The sequence below is a fragment of the Camelus ferus genome, chromosome 35 (assembly GCF_009834535.1).
Source record: "Camelus ferus isolate YT-003-E chromosome 35, BCGSAC_Cfer_1.0, whole genome shotgun sequence".
Lineage (NCBI taxonomy): Eukaryota > Metazoa > Chordata > Mammalia > Artiodactyla > Camelidae > Camelus > Camelus ferus.
The window spans coordinates 7313547-7331038 of NC_045730.1; the positions used below are offsets into that span (position 1 = coordinate 7313547).

Consider the following 17492-nt stretch of genomic DNA (forward strand, 5'->3'; position numbering starts at 1 on the left):
CCTTGGAACGAATACCTGGAAAGAAATTGGAAACAGTGGTTCTCGCAATTCCTTTCTGAGTTGCCTGTCCTACCGAGGCGTTTATCAGCCCTGCCGCACACACGCGGTAAGATCATAAACACCGCCTCACGCGACACTGTGTGGTGCCAACATTTATTTCCTATTGTAACCAGCCTCAAGCCTATTCTAAAAATGTTTATTCTGTCGTACACTTTTTGTACTGATCCAAAGGTAAGGTAACTCAGGCACCCAGGAAAACAATACAAATACAGATGCTGAAGAGAGCAACGTTATTAGTGAAATGCCAAATAGACCGTCTCTGACACTATTTTAAAAGGACAAAGATGACTGTGGAAGATACTGATTTACCCATTTATACGTCTCCAATACCCAAACCAAATAAAACACAACCACACCAAATCTAAATTACAACACTTTATTGCAGCATCGGCAAAGGTCAGATTTCTGAAGCTGGTGAAGATCGGGCAGCATTTCCATGTGAAATGTTACAACTTTACAACTTTTGTTTCTTATTTAATTCTACATGCAGAAACTGAAGCATGGTAAAAAGAAAAAAATGTAAAATAGCTAGAAAAAGATGTAATCAAGTTTGTAGCATACAGATGTGCTCTTCAACTAAATTTACTATGCCTATCGGAAAGCAAACGAAAGACAGCTATCCTAAGAAATTAACAGATTGCCAGAAACAGACTGAGAACCCTCGTTTCTATTTGGGGGGGTTGGGGGGGAGGAGAAACAAAACAAAACAAAACAAAAACAAAGCAAAATAAAAGCTCTACTGTTTCCACACTTTGCTGAGAGACAGAGGCTGTAAACCCATGAAGGTCAACAAAATCTCCGGACCCCCCCTGGCTGTCCTTCGTCCGTCTTCTGTGACGTCTGCCTGGCACGCTGTTTGTGTTCGATGATACTTACAATGGGCTCACCTACCCCTGCGCTCAGGCTGGTGTCAGACGCCCCTGCGCCGCCTGGGTTCACGCTCTTTGCACACTAGTCGTCACGTTCTCCTCTCACCCTAATAGGCAATGTTGTATTACTGACTGATGGACAAACTGCTTTTTCTCCCTCATCTCTTGCTCCTCTTGAAACAAATCCCTAAGCAGAAGCCTTCCTGGTGGATTATCTGTGTTTGGGTCTTTCATCGTTCTGTTGTCCTGCACGTGCGCTGTCACTAGGAGATTTTACCGCTTGCTCTGTGCTTGTCTACTGCAGTCCTGGAGCCCCCAAGGGTATCTTTTTCCAACATGGGATGTTCAATTCAGAGACACTGTAACTCAAATCAAGTTTAACCTCAAGTTCGTTTCCCCCATACCATTACCATCACAACCAGCCTGTCCCAGGTTTAGGTTCGCAAGTCTCTAGACCGACATGCTGAGATGTATCCACTGCTCTCACTCAATTGCTGGAGGACTCCACTATCCACAACATCAGATACAGGACCTAATGAAATGACACGTGCTACTGGATCAACGTCTCCTACAGGCACAAACAGGGCAATGTTAAAGGACTAGTACTGAGGACGACCTCCGGCGAGAAAAGGCCCGCAGACACCACCAGCCACTGTTCACCGACGTCTGCGGACAAGGCAGCGCTTCTCAGGAGCGCACAACGCCTGCTGGGCTGAGAACAGCGGGGAGCAGAGGGGCACCAAGGAGAGCAATTCTGACCGTGACAGGAAGGGGTGGGCCCAGCATACAACTACTATAACTACTTCCTAAGATGCTGAGAGTTCATGGTCTGTTACGGTTGCACTGTGTCCCCCCCCAAATTTATACGTTGAAGTCTAACCCCAGTACCTCAGAATGTGACATTATCTGGAGGCAGGTCGCTGCAGATGTAATTCATTAAGATGAAGCCAGACAGAAGGACAAGCCCCAAATCCAGTTACGACTGTGTCCTCATAACAAGAGGACATCTGGACACAGACACACACGCTGGGAAGACGCCACAAGAAGATGCAGCCAGAGATTGGATGGTGCTGTGGAAGCCGGGGAGGCCAAAGGCGGCCAGCAAACTACCAGAAGCCGGGAGGGAGGCCTGGCTCCCTCACAGCCCCCAGAAGGAACCAACCCTGCCGACACCCTGACCTTGGGTTCAGCTTCCAGAACTGTGAGACCAGCATCTCTGTGGTTTCAGTCACACAGTTCACCACGCTTTCTTACGGCGGCTCCAGCAAAGTAACACAGTTTGCCTCTCACAAGGCAAGCTGCATTAGCAAGAAACTTTCAAAGAATAAAATGCAAATGTGGAGAAGTATCTTCAGCTGGATACATCCGTTATGTCAGGCAGAGCTGAACTGAATGGAAAAAGGTCAGTAACACCACTATTCCCTGAGAGAAAGAGGAAGTCTCTCTCCTGCAGTCGAGACACAGCAGTGGTCTAAAACAGAGCGCGTCAGATAAATGCAGTGAACGACAGGAAAAGAACCGCGGTCTTCGGTAAGTAAGACACGCCTCTCATAACCTCTTGCTGTTCAGAGTGCGGTCCACACTCCAGCAGCTCTGACATCACCTGGGAGCTTGTTAGCAACGAATCAGAACCAGCAGTTTAATTAAGAGTCAAGATGGTTAAAATGCATATTTTTAAAGTTTGCGGAGCACTGGTATAACCCACGTGAATTTACAGCACACAAACCATATCAGTCCTAATACTCGCCACGAATGCCGAGGGTCACAGGTTTTATCAACACTGGCGGAGTGGAGGGAACCCTGTCCCGCACTACGGAGTATCTGATAATTGCACTGCGGACAGAGCTACTGCCATTTTAACTCGTTATAAGCAAATGCCTATACTCTGTTAGAGCATTACTGCCCGGGAGAAGGGCTGAAATTTTAACTTACGGCCTTATTTCAGTCCAGATTAGAAAAATATAAAAATCATCATAATTAATGTCTGAGAGCCTGATCAAAATCCATAGGTAAGAAAAACTTTAAAATGCTTTAATAACCAGTTTCTAAATAAACTTCCCTTTTATCCATCATACAATGTCAACATTAGTAACTTAAAAAAAAAGCATTAGCCAAGTTAGGAGTAAAATTGAAAGCAGTTTCTTAACCTCACGCAGATTTTAACCTCCTGCCTCCTTTGTGCAGGAACTCAGCACACAGATGCCCGAGGAGCACGGCTCTCAATACACACCTTCCTACCAGGTCTGGCCCAGCGTTAAAAACAGAAGAAAACAAAGCCAAGCCAAGCCACCAAAAGACTCCACCCCATCACATACGTTCTTCCAAATGACTGCATTTCTTCACTTAAAACTCAAGTTTAAAACATAGCAAAGAACTCTTGCTACTTGAAAGGCTCAAAAACTCAAGTTTACACATTAGCTTGTTCCTCTACGATGTTCATCCGCACCAGCATTTTAAGAGCACTGGCTTTGAAAACACCATAAAACCGTAAGACTTCACAGAGGGCCATTTTCAAGAGTGCTGGACAAATTATGATTTTTTTTTTTTTTGAGTGATGATTTTAAGAAGAGATTTAGAGCAGGTACAGTGGGCAGCCCAAGCGGTGGGAGTCTCACAAAATCAGGAAAACAAAGGGGAAGGAGAGAGTTAGGGAGTGTAACACAAGAAGACGTTTTTATTAGATGGCTAAACATAGATTTTTAAAAGCCCCTTGTCCATTCAACAAATACTTACCAGGCACCTACTCCGTGCCAGGCACCAAGAGCTGTGGAGGAGACAGAACGGAAGACAAGACAAGGTTTCCGGGGCAAGAGCACGACAGGGTCCCAGACAGAGGGAGGCAAAAAGAGCTTAACGAGAAGAACGGAAAGGCCAGCTCGGTGGGAGCTGGGGAAAGGAGAGCGAGAGAAGGCCAGTGAGGCGGCGCGCCTTGCGCAGGGCCGTGTCACCCAGGCTGCGGGGTCTGGCCTTTTCCCCACAAGCCGAGAGGAGCCCCCGCGGGGTGTATGCAGAGCAGCTTGCTGACACGGCCCGGCGGCAGCCTTGCACTGGAGGAAGGACAGCGTGGGTGCAGCAGAGAATGAAGCGGAAGCGGCGGAAACTGGGGACGGAGAAGCAGACGCGGGCAGCGACCCAAACAAGGGGTGACGACAGCTGGATCCAGGACCTCGGCGGCGGGGGTGGAGCACACGGGGCACGAGAGAGGCAGCCGCTTACGTAGAGTCAGAGGACTTGGGAGCTAACCACATGTGGAGACTGAGGGAGAGGACAGAGTCAAAAATACACCTGTCTTTTCTAGTTTGGACAAGGGGGTGGGCAGAGCCTCCGTTCACTGACCTAGAGGACAGAGGAGAGAAGCTGGGGACACACTGAGGTTGATGTTCCCGTAAGACATCTAGGTGGTCATTCAGAAGACAGCTGGATGTGCAGTCAGCAACTAAAATGTGATGCCTGGGCTGGAGGCATGGATGGTAACTGAGCCCCACGTGGGGCGGAGGGCGCTTGGGGTGAGGGAGGAGCGCTCAGGACCAGCCCGAGGGACACGAGCCCTCCGGGTGGAGGCGAGCCCGTCCCAGAGTCAGGAGCCAGGAAGCGGAGGTCACAGAGGGAAGACAGAGGCCAGAAGACAGCAGAGCCACAGAGGTCAAGGGAAGAGAGTGTGCCGAGAAGAAAAGGAGGGTCCAAGTGCCAAGGGCTGCCAAGACGGCGTCCTAGAGCACCGAACAGAGCGCCGAGGCAGCGGTGGCTTGGGGAGGACAGTGTCGGGGAAAAGCTGGGGAGGCAGGCACAGAGTGAGTGTGAGAGTGTGAGAGTGTGAGAGTGTGTGAGTGTGAGAGTGTGTGTGTGTGTGTGTGTGTGTGTGTGTGTGTGTGTAAGCAAAACAGAAAGTTAACAAAGAATTCTGAAAGATGACTAACTGGTAGCAAACTAAAAAAGGCATGCCTCCGTGTTCACAGACACAACTATTATTACCACATATGTAAGCTTACACGTTTCCCTGTATTTCTGTTCCCTGCTGCCTAAGAAACGCTTGCTACTTAGACTAGGGCAGAACTAGCTCTTCCAAGTAGCTGGACTCGGTTCCCTACTACACTATAAGCTTGAGAGTGAAGACTCTCTTTTACTTTTGAATTTTCCATAGTGTAGGACTGAACCCATGGAAGGTGCTGGATGAATGTAAGCTGCAGGGAGTGAATCCTACTGCAAATAGTAATTATGCAGCAAATGTCATATTTATTGATTCTGTAAAGTCACCCAAACATTGAAAAATTAGTAAAAGATGCTACAGTCGCAGTATCTGAACGGAGAGGAGAAGGGATTAGGGACAATGCTGTTCAGAGATGGAAGGCTGCAATAAGACAGGTGCAGCTGATGGAAAAACGTCAAGATAGAAATATTCTAATAACGAGACAAGAAGAGAGAACAGACGTTACCAAGAACACAATGGTATATATTTAAAGCTCCTCTAAGAAAATGTAAAAGGAGGAAACGAAAATGTCCATGGCCCCTTTCTTAACTGAGCCAGCGTCTACATCTTAGCAGCAATAATAAAAGGTATTATGGAGAGGCTCAACCTAGTATCTTACCCCGAATCAGATAGGTTTATACATCAATTTCTGAAAAACTCAACAGGTGTTAAAAAACAGAACCCCCTGACAAAAAATAGATTCCTAAGCTGTCATGACAAACCAATTTCTTAAACTGGAACTGGATTAGAGTTGTCTGAGCATACAGTTCTAAGAAAAATGTTACCAGGAACACACAAACACATTTAGAGAGTAAAAGACAAAGGCTCTGACACCTGCATTTCCCCCAACGCTACTCTTCCCGACACTGAACCACTTCTGCGACCCCAGCACCCTTTTCTGCACCCGTGTGGCTGTCTCCGTCCAACAAGGGGACATCTGAGGGCTGTTGTACAGCCGCAGCCTAAACCCGGATGCCCCGAGGGAGAGCAGGCAGAGCAGCAAAGCCCACGTCACTGCAGATTATAACCCAGACACAAGACAGAAGGCGGGACCGACAGGTCTTTAGATCAGATCCCAGAGAAACTTTAAACAACTTTATTCCTTAAAAAAAGATGAATGAGGTCTTATTAGGGAACATCTTCCATGTGATATTCCTTACAGAGTTTTAATTATTTCACATTAGGCAACTCAAGTTTAAGAAGAACTGGCATGAATCCCTGCAGGACATTTTATAACTCAAAAACAGACAAACAAAATACCCCAGAACAAACTCAACCTGCATGTTTGAAAGTCTTACTAGCAAACAGGTTTTGACTTTTAGTAAACATCACGATTACTTAACAGTGGCTTGAGAGGTCCTAACAAAAAGCCTCTGATTTCTCTCAAACGAATCTAAAACTAGTCCTCTCTATAAATGCAAAAGAGAAAAATTAAAAATACAAGTAACTCCACTCAGAGAAAGCAAAAGCTAAGAATGATGGGGCTGAAATCAAGATTCAAAAACAAATAAACAAACAAACAAACCCCAAAAACCAAAACTGTAAATATTGTATTAAAAGGTTTTCTTCTCTCAGCTATCTATAACTCAAAGACTTTTCTAAGTTTGCTAATTCAGCCTTTATCATTAAGTATAATCCAGAACTATCTAAGTTATTCACACGGACATGATGAAGAAAATGGCTAAGGGAGAAACAAGAGAGGGTCCTACCTCCCACCAGTCTTAAAGATTAGATCTGCATTAGGCGCTCCCTTCGGATGCTGGTAACGCGGCCGCCACTCCCGATTGGTGTTTGCTGGAGCCGGGCGCTGGGCAAGAGACTGCAGCATTTCTGGAATTAGGAGCCAAACAGAACAGGTGGTTACGCTTGGTAAATGCACTCCCCTCAAGAAGCCAGAGCCCAGGAAAGTCTCTCAGGGAGCCGGCTGAGGAAAAGCAACCATTGCACAGATTGAAATGATGAACAAGTACCAGAAGAGCAATCTAGAGACGAGATACGCTCTTGACTGTCATGTAAAGTAACACTCAAAGCCCCCCTTACAGCCAGTGCGGCCACCACCCAAGTGTCTTGTGAGGCAGTCAACAGTGTAAGAAGCAGGCAGGACGGCAGCCAGACAGTACTGGCTCGAGTCCCAGCTCTGCCACCTACTAGCCATGGGACTTTCGGTTCAGTGTCTCTAAGTGTAAAATGCAAATAATAATGGGCACTGATCTCACAGAATTGTGAGGATTAAATGCTTTGAAAGCTACTCAAGTGTCTGACCCACAGTAAGCACTTACACTGACTGTTAACTACCATTATTTGTTATTAAGAATGTTGAGTGTCAGCTGGAAAAGAATATTCTAGAAGTGGGACTTAAAGATAGAAAACCAATTATTTATTTACACAGCAATCTCTTGCAGTTTTTGAGTACAGCCCTATATGAAGGGCTGGGCTGGCTTAGGAGGTGTCCATGACCTCTATATTTAAAGTTCCAGCTAAGCCAAGTCTGCTGGGTATGTCTGCATAAAACTGGAATCCTAACTTGAATATACCCTCAAATTTGAAGGAACAGAGGGCCTTCAAGACCAGAATTATCAAACAGACAAAACGAGATGGTATTTGTTGAATTAATTTGTTCACAGTTGACTGGCAACACGAGGCAACTAAAAATTGGTCTTTATGTCACCTGCAAACATGGCTCTAACAGGATGGAATCTAACTGAATTATGGAGTTAGCAAAATGTGATGAAAATTCCACTAGTGTTCTTTTACAAGTAAGTGAGAGAAGAATGGAATGTAAAAAACAATCAGCCTCTCAGGCTAAATACATACAAACACGACGTGAAAAGGTGGAGAACAACACCTTTGACATTCTATGTTCTAAAAGCCCAAGGGGCTTCGCGATTTCCCACTTCCGTCCTGGAAACGAGCTGATACCTTGATAATCTTCTTGTTCTTGCCGTTCGTTGATATCTAGCGTGAGCTTTTTCATTCTCATCCTCTCTTCTTGCTCTGCCTGTTGCTGGTTCCAGTGATTTGCAGCAAGTTGGGAAGACATGGGTACATTAAGGATCTTAAACTGAGAAAAAAAAATGACAAAGAAGTCACAAATGGCTTGAGAAAATCAAGAGGGAAAAAAGTAGATTTCAAGTAAAATAGTTAAGTAGATTTAAACAAGTTTAGGAAAATAATCATCTTTCCTTTCCTAGTAAGTCAATAAAGATGGTCTAAGGACATAAACATAACAGTGTTACTCTACAAGAGACAAACCTATCAGGGCTGGATGGGAAGTGGAAGGCCAAGTTCAACCTCCACGGAAAGCAGACGCTCCTCTTTCCTGCCCTGTCTGGTAGCACACATCTAAGCAACAGGGGATCATTTTCCATTGTGTAGACCCTATTATATATGGGTAATTGTCAGAAAGGCTTTTATACAGCAAGCTGTAATCTGCACCCTTTCATTTCTACCCTCTGGAACCAGTTCTGCCCTTCTGAACCATACAGAACAAACCTAGTCCACCTTCAGGATTAACAGACCTTCATCTTACTAAAGACAGCCGTGATGCTGGGAAAGAGAAGAGCCCCCTGAGTGAATACACCACAATCTGTTTACCCGACCACTTGTTGGTAGCATTCAGGGTGCATCTAGTTTTGAGGTTTACGAATACAGTCATAAATCATGTACAATTGTCTGTGTGGACGTGTGTTTTCATTTTGCTTAAATGAAAAAATGCTAGGCACGGAAAAGGTGGGACTATCTGATGTGTTTTATTGGTTAAGAAACTGCTGAACTGTTTTCCAGGAGTTTGCATTCCACTAGCAGTATATGAGAATTCCAGTTCCTTCACACCCTTGCCAACACTTGATATTGATATGGTCAGTCTTTTCAATTTTAGGCATTCTAGTGAGTATATAGTTAATATATCCATTTTGGTTTTAATTTTCATTTTCCTAATGACTAAAATTACCTGTCTTAAAACTCAATCTAGAACTATGCTTAAAGTTGACATCAAGTTTCCTGGAATATAGAGTTTTCAGAATGTATTTTTTCCCTGGTCTTGAAAAACAAAAAATTTGACGACTATGAATCTTTTGACTGCTGTCCTATTCTGTAGGACTTTTCTGAGTTTAATGACAATTGATCTGCAATTACACACAGGTCCTTTCAGTCCTTGAGGATGTAATTTGCTTATGCCTGAAGACTGTGACTTATTTAAAGCAGATGAATCTCTTTTAATACTATCTAATTTTACCCAATTGTTAATTTATCCTTTCAGGCTAAAATCTTTCTTCTTGATAAAAAGGAAAGTAAATAGTTGCTTTTTCCATACTCTCTCCACAAACTGTGCCCTTTCCTGTTCTTAAGTCTCTGAACACAGCCTTTTAACAAAGCACTTTCTCATCCTCCTGAACCACATCTCCTTTAAAAACTGCTGGCTGTGGGCTATTTATTTCTAAATTCTAGGGTATGTGGTCTGATGATTGTCAATTTTTTCTTCTTTCACGTGAATTCTATGTTCTTTTTTTCCTGCCCCTTCCCCAAGTTTCCTTTCCACAATCCGTTCTTTCATAAAATATATACTTGCTAGGCAGTGCTGCAAAGATGTTAAGAACATGGGTTTTTGTAGTCAGACAGACTAAGTTTATTCCTTAGCCCTATCATTTACTGGTCTGACCAGCAAATCACTTAAGAACACTATTTTTCTCATCTGTAAAATGAGGATATCAATACTAACTTTAGGGCTGTTGTGAGAATTAGACAAGATAAAATATGTAAAGTACACAGGTCAGTGCCTAGCAGGTATTAGGTATTTCATAAATATTACCTACTAGTAATGCATGTAAATAATTTATTGACATCCAGACTCACAGTCTCCCTCATTACTTCCTATACGTTGTGAAAATAAAACTATTTCATTTAGCAAAATAGAATCAAAAGTCAGTTTTTGAAAAATCACCTTCTTTGCAAGAATGAGATTAACAACCAACAGACAGAAATTGAAATCCTTAACTACTCTGTACACCTGTCCTCAGGCCTCTGCAGTAATTTGTATCAGGAATGAGGCTTGCCCCAACTGTTTCTATTTCTACTAACAAAAACAAGTGAAACAAAGTTAAATACAATGGTCATCACTTCCTGCAATAAACATTTTCATTTGTTTTTCAAAATTCAGGAAGACACACACAAAAATAACTAAATGAAAAAGTTCAGCTCAGACACATGTATCTAACACGTGAAACAAAAACTTCACCATAAAGTCACTCTTCTCAAGCAGCAGTCACTGCGAAACGTCACAGTAACTCGTACCGCAATCCCTCACTTCCAGGGCCGGCCACGCAGCAAGCACTCTGCTGCACCTGCGCTTCCAAACGCAGCTGCTACCAAACTAGCAGCAGAGAAGAGCTCCATTCAACAGGCCCTGGGAACAGAGCTGGGTCAAATCATATGACACCAGAGACAGAGATGAAAGTTCGAGAGAGAAAGACCACAACTATGAGAACAATTTCCAGAATGAGGACTTGAAGCAATTTTCTCATCTTTCCCTAGAGGAGTAACTGTGGAGTCTAGCAGGTATATCCAAGTTACAGATACTCGAAGTAACATTTAACCTGTCAGTTTAAATCAACAAAGACATGGCTATATAAATTAATACATTAATTTTAAAGATATGAGTACATATAAAAGAACAATCTCTGAAGTACAGTAAGAGCTCAGTAAATTTTAGCTGTTATTATTAATATCACAATTGCTTTATTATTTTATTACAGGTAGGTGTTCTGGGCAATACTGAAATCTTCAGTCTCAATTGAAATACCTAAGGCTTTGAGAAGGCAGCTAAAGTCGTTCTCTGTTCCTAGTATCAAATAAGATGACTATCTGTGATGCTAAGGGTAAAAAAAAAAAAAAAGTGGAAGTCTGAATTTCTTAATGTGAATCACAGGCCCCAACGTTATAAAGCTCTTGCTCAGCTGGCTGGTTTTCCTCTCACTGGTTTTACTGACTGGTTTCAAATAGCTGTAAATATATGCAAATGCAGAGGGAGTGACATACTACTGTTTTACAAAATACTCAAGCAAAGCAGCCGGGTAAGAAGTGGAGGTACATAATTTCCTCATCACCAGGAAGTCACAAGCTGCAATTTTAAGATGCTCTGTCTGTCACCACATTAACACACTCAGCAGTAAAACAGGATGGCCGCTTCCTCCCCTTCCTCTGATCACGACACCTGAAATGTCCTTCATGTTTAGTAATGGCAAGCCTAATGGCAATGGTACTGATCATACTAATGAAACAGGATTAAAAATTATAAAGCAAATTCCATGATGATCTGATTAAAATGTGGAAAACGTAGGTTTTTATTCATTCGTTTACAAGACTAATAATTTTTTTTTAGAAAGTTCTAGATCTTCTGAGGGGAAATGATTATAAAGAAAAAAGAGAAACAAAAACACATCTTATGCCCTGAGACAAGTTTTACAAAAGGAAAAGTTCTCAAGTATTATACACTTAAAAACAATAGAAAAGAGACAGTAATGAATAAATACAGAGAGCAAAAGGGATGAATTCTTGATGAATTTCTTCACCAGGTGCCTTAATCGTAAAGCTGCTAAGATACTTCAAAAAAGAGAGGCACTGTCTTATAGCAAATTAAATGACAAAAAGATTGAAGTCACTCATACTAGATTTCCTAGAACACAATAATGGCAATAAAGGTGATTTCAGTTGTATTTTAAAGCTACTTTGTAACAAACTGAAACTGATAAAAAATATGTATGTATATACATACATATAATCCCAAGTTACTATGATAGGTAAGTATCAACTACTGCAGTCAAAAGATATGTGAAACAAACCACTTCGTAAGTATTAATTCCAAAAAATGAGTTGTTAACTAGTATTAAATTGTAACAAATATATTGTGCATTAGCTTAAAACAATCAAAAAGCTTTTTAAAACATTACCTAATAGTTCCACTACATTAAAACTTTTGCTCTAATAATCAAAACATTTTATTTCATTATTCAAATTCATTTAAATCTAGATTTAAATGATACTTAAATCTAGAAAAATTATCAACAGTATTATCCTTTCTTTTCAAATACTTCATTGGCGTAAATTTTTATTTTCCTACTGAGTACAGAAGAAGGTTATTTCTGGGCACAAATACGGTGCACAAAGAGATCTTTCACTTAAGAACTAAAAATTCCTATAAAGCTACACACTTCACATTTCTAGAAAAACCGTTGTACCAGAAGGGACAACACCCAAAAGTCAAATAATGAAATAAAAATCAGAACAAAATACACTTTCTTTTTCAGACCACAAAATACCAGTGATTTTTCTTCAAATAATGTTCTTAAAACTGAACATTTCCCAAAATTCCAAGTAATGTTTATGAGTTGAAAATGTACTTTTAATAACCAAGTACAGTTTCAGGTGCTCTGAAGAGAACAGTTTTACAAAGCTCTCACCCCATCACCAAGTTTAGGATCTTAACTTAAAAAACAAAAACAAAAACAAAACCCAAAACCTAATTTTTCTAGGGACTGGGAGGAGAGGGAAAATGCCAGGGCTCAACTCTGGCCTGAGGGTGAGAGAGAGTGGAACTGTCTTGTCCTAAAAACTTGATAACCTTGGAGTCTGGGATGGAGGAAAGGCACGTTGACTGAAAAGGAATTACGAAGACAGTGTCTGAAAAGGACAGCAGTACTCTGGATCTAAGTCAGAGTTAACTATGTCAACATGAGTCAGAACGTAGAGCCTTCTCCCCAGCCCTCCACTCCATGATTCTAACTGGTATACAGTTTTCATAGCTGAAGCTTTACTTGCACTATAGCAAAATAATGGCATACTGGACAACTCTGATCCTTCGAGTAAAAAGAAATTACCTGGCAAAAGCAAAGGTAAAAAATTAAGGTAGGCATCATCTCTTTGAGGTTGTACCGGCAGGGAGGGAACACAATATCCCTCCCCTCACAGAGGACTCCTGAGGCCAGGCCTCCCCTGACCACTCACCCACAACAGCCTCCCCACCCCAGTCTCTTTCTACCCTCCCGACTCACCTGACTGTCCTTCACAGCATTGTCCCCAATCTGACATTATGTATTTCCCTACGTCTGCCTCCTAATACTAGAATTAGCTCCCAAGAGAGGAGAGGTGCGGCTGACTGCTGTATGTTCTGCTGGTGGAACCGTGCCTGGTATATAGCAAGTGAACAATAAAAGCACCTGTCAAATGACTACTTGGATGAATGTGGGAGCCAGGTATTGAGCTTGTTCACAAGCTGTGGTAGCCACTCTAGTTCACACACTAAACATTCTCTTCATTATAAGATGCACCATTATTTTATATACCACTAACAGGAAAAAAAGGCTTGTCGATTATACCAAGATACCATCAACTCTAAGAGGCAGCTTAATTTCAGAAATATTAAAGTGTGAGCATCTTTTTTACAGAACTGATAATATATGATGTATCCTGGAGCTGTGTCCGAGAGCAGGGCTCTGTTGTGTTTAGAGCACATTTCGCTATCTGCACGTACATTATGTTCATCTTTCTCCCTGAGCTGGGGGTTGGATCACGAGGGCAGGGGCTTTGTCTTGTTCATCACTGTAGCCTCACACCTAGGCAGGTATTTGACACATAGCAGACACTCAATATTTGATGAGTGAATGTATGAATCAGAGACATAGCTTAGTAACTGGGAAAATGATTTTGAGGGCCATCTATAAGGTAAGGGAAAGAAGAAAGAGGTGGTTTAAGGACAATGGAAAAGGATCAGGGGTCAGGAAACAATGATTTTTTTCAAGAGAAATTTTGGCAAGTGAGCATTTCCTTGAGATTATCTGCGAGCACCCTCCTTTCCTTTCCCACCCTGAGCTTATGAAACCTTCCAGCTGAAAGTCAAGGTATTTATTTATACATCCTAACAAAGACAGATGAATTTAAATTTTAAATGTCCTTTCCATTAAAAAATATCCATTCGATAGAAGTCAAGATGTATCTTCTATACTCCTAACAGATAAAATTATTTCTACCACTGAATGCTTTAAATGCTTCCAAGTCTTTCCTTCTTATAAGCAAAAGATAACTCAGAACTTACAAAACAAAGTTCCTACTTATACTTGAAACTAACAATCCATTAAGCAGACAGATTCTTACCTGCTGCTTATTGCCTTTTCTGGTTAACATGACAAACGGCATCGTGTCTGCAGACTCTGTCTCTCCCTCCCCACCACTGAGTGGGGTCCCTTTCCTCAGCTGGCTTTTGAGATGCAGGGGAATGGCAACATCGAGTTGGTGCACTTTAACAGATTCACCACTTCGTTGCTTAAAGACAGAAATGAAAAAGAATGTAAATATTCCAAGTACCTGTGGATACGTGTAAATTGCAAACAATCCATTCAGTGTTGTACTTTAGAACAATCATCAGAGCCAGCGTAATCTTTCTGAAACTGCAGGCGTCCCCACCTCCAGATCCTTACACGTGCCTCGGAAGGACAATGGGATGTGGCTCCTGTTTGTCGCTCCAGCCTCTCCCAAGAACACACACACAGTGCTGTGGGCTCTATGACATTCCCGCTCCCCGAACGCACTGTGCCCTTTCATTCACACTCACAGCACACATCTCCCTTCATAATTACCTAGGGCCACGACTGCCTGCTCGTCTGTGAGAAGCCCCCACCTGACTGGTGGGGTGATGACTGTATACACTCTCCCTGATGTTCTCGGTCAGCAGTGCTTCACACGCAGCAGGTGCTCAATTCACATTTAACAGTGAATGGAATCTACTGATGTTCAGATGAGCTTCCTGCTTGCTGATATCAATTATTTTTAACATTCACACTGGATCTATCAACCGATTATTTGAACAAACCTTCACCAATGACTTACTGTGTGTTAGGCTTGGAGATAATAGTATTAAAAGATAGTTTCTACCCTCAAGGAGTCATCAACTTGTTCAGTAAGGGAGAGAAATAATAATTATGCGCCATCTGAGGTATGTATAATGTGTGCTGGGGATGGAGGGCTGCGTGGGCCTGTTTGAGAGTGGGTGGGTGCTGAGATTTCACGAAAGGCTGAGTGAAGCTGGGACACCTGAGGATATCAAAGACTTCAGCTGACTTCTTCCAAGCAGATGGTAAAAGAGCAGCTCGGGGGATGTGGAGGGGATTTAGGCGGGGGAAGACAGGTGCAAAAGCAAGGACGCAGTCAGGGACCCTCAAATAATGCTCCAGTCTGATGAATGAAGTACAAGTGAGACAAGGGCTGAACATGACTCTCCAAAGCCAAGCAGGTAATGCTGAAAGGCCATGCAGGTGTTAAAATTGCTTTACTACTATTTAAACAGTCTTTTGATATAGGTTCCATATTTGCGAGTCTTGCAAATCAAGCAAAATGGTAATAAAAGTGTAAGGTTTTATTGTTTTTGATTTCTCAGTTCCAACTTGCTAGAATTTACCTGAAGTTCTCCCAGGTTCATAAGATTTACTAAGACATTTTGCTTCAAATTTGAAAGAATCATGTTAAACAAATCTTGATTTGTAAATTATCTTTCTGATTACAAAATTAACATTATTTTCAAAAATTATTTTAACACAAAAATATACTATTAAGTGTGTCCATATCAATCCCTCCAGCTGCCTCCCTCTGCCGACTCCAAGATGCAACAACTATTAACAGTGGGTCACCTCCTTTCAGACTGTCTTGCATATATTCACATATAAACATATACAATATACACATACAAATACGAGCAGCCACGATGCACACTGTTCTATACTAAACATATATGCTTTTCTTCTTTTTGATTCTGTATCTTGGGAATCTAGTTCACAATATACAGAGCTAATTATAAGGGTGTGTCCTTATTTATTTAATTGCTCCTCTATTGATAGACAGCTTTTTTCTACTACAATGTAACAGCTCTGTGATATATTTAACTTCATGCACTTGACAAAGTATTATTAAGGGTGCATTTTTAATCAAATGGCACGCCCATCTGACAGGCTTACTAAATTTCTCTCTAAAAAAGGCTGCACTGGTTTACATTTACAAAACATTTACCCACACTTAACCACAATGGGTACTGCCATTTTTTAAATCTGAAGATCTGATGATTTGATAAAGGCCCAGCTGTTTGCTTCTCAGTGAATGTTAGCAGGCTGTGATCGCTCTGTCCAACAGCAACAAACTGAGTCACTCATCTTTCTCCTTAGTGTGTAAAATCTCTGTGGTACAGTACAGATATTTAACTCTGTGCTGTGCAGGCTGTAGGTATTTTTTTCCTGGCCTGTTATTTCTATAAGGTTTTTACGGCATTCTGTGCTGGAAAGCAATGTACCACAAATGGTTGATAAGAGACTGCACCGCTCGCTAGCCTTCCACCTTGAGCAAGCTTTTTGTCTTTCCAAGCCTGCTTCTTTAACTGCAACATGGGGATACCAACAGTATGTGACAGCACTGTGTGAAGAGAAATGTAAAGGCTTAATGCCGGGCTCAACGGTCTTCACACTTACTAAGATTTTCTGATAGATTTGCAATTTATTCTGGTGTGGAAATAAAATAGAAATCCAGCTTTATTTTCATTGGCCATTTGTTGAATAATGCAGTTTCCCTCAACTGATTTGAAATGTTAACTTCATCATGATTAAACTGCCATGTTCTAGGTCTATTTTGGACTCCCCGCTGACAGGAAACAGTTCTTTAAGAAGTAAACGGTTGATTACCTCTTCAAAGGGATTACAATGATCATGTTTTATTTGATGACTTGTGCTCCTGTATGATAAGATTTATTTCATAAATTAAGAGCTTTCTAGATGTATGAAGAAATTTTCATGTATGGAGGAAGATGCAAATTGGCCTAATACAACTGTAATGCTAATCTGTACATTATCATAGCTTTTGGCCTTGGTAGCATCAATGAAAGTAAAATCCAGTATTTCTTCTCCGAAGAATTACTCCACTGGCATATACACCATAATACCTAGGTTCTATCTTAAAAACAACCCTCCAGTCTTCACTATGACTTCTCTAGCTGCACCCCATTTCTCTTCCCTTTCTAGTAAAACTTCTCAAGAGTCAGCTCAACCTGTGTCTGGCGTTTTCACTTCCCCCCTTTCCGCAGTTTACCACTGAGCCCCTCCGTGGGGCTTTCGCCCACCGTTTCAGCAAAGGCACTCTTCTCCAGTCACCACAGGGCGTAACAGCAGCTATGTACGGGGCAGAAGTACACAGCCCATGGAATTTTAGTTTTAACTATAACAAAATGTAATTATTGAATCACTGGGAAGATGGGGCTTTTTATAAAATCTAGTATCTTAGTATCAGGAACCATTAAGCAACATTTTTTAAACATCACATAACCAATCATCCTCGAGAATTTATGTACAAGTTATTCAAATTATAAACCAAGCTTAAAAATTTACCAAATTAAATTTCCCCAAATATTTATCTTCTGTAGTTTGACTTGTAAACAAACTGCAAGTAAGGGTTCTTAGAAACAGGATTATGACCTGAGAGAGAAAAGGTGGAGGCTGATACAGTGAAATTACTCTGTTTCAAGTCTTAAACTTACTACATTTTCCCCTCACTCTAGTTTAAAGAAACATGCA

The 17492-nt window shown here is 41.7% G+C and overlaps 1 protein-coding gene across 1 annotated transcript in view; it reads right to left on the reverse strand.

The window, feature by feature from the left end:
- Positions 1-420: 420 nt before the first annotated feature.
- Positions 421-17492, reverse strand: part of LOC116661422 (regulator of nonsense transcripts 2-like) — a 30923-nt gene continuing 13851 nt past the window's right edge. Inside the window, exons 7-9 of the mRNA XM_032473543.1 lie at positions 14041-14208; positions 7816-7957; positions 421-6726 (exon numbers count right to left, since the gene is read on the reverse strand). Of these exons, the coding sequence (XP_032329434.1) occupies positions 6602-6726; positions 7816-7957; positions 14041-14208 (435 nt within the window). The 3' untranslated portion in view covers positions 421-6601. The remainder of the gene's footprint in view (positions 6727-7815; positions 7958-14040; positions 14209-17492) is intronic.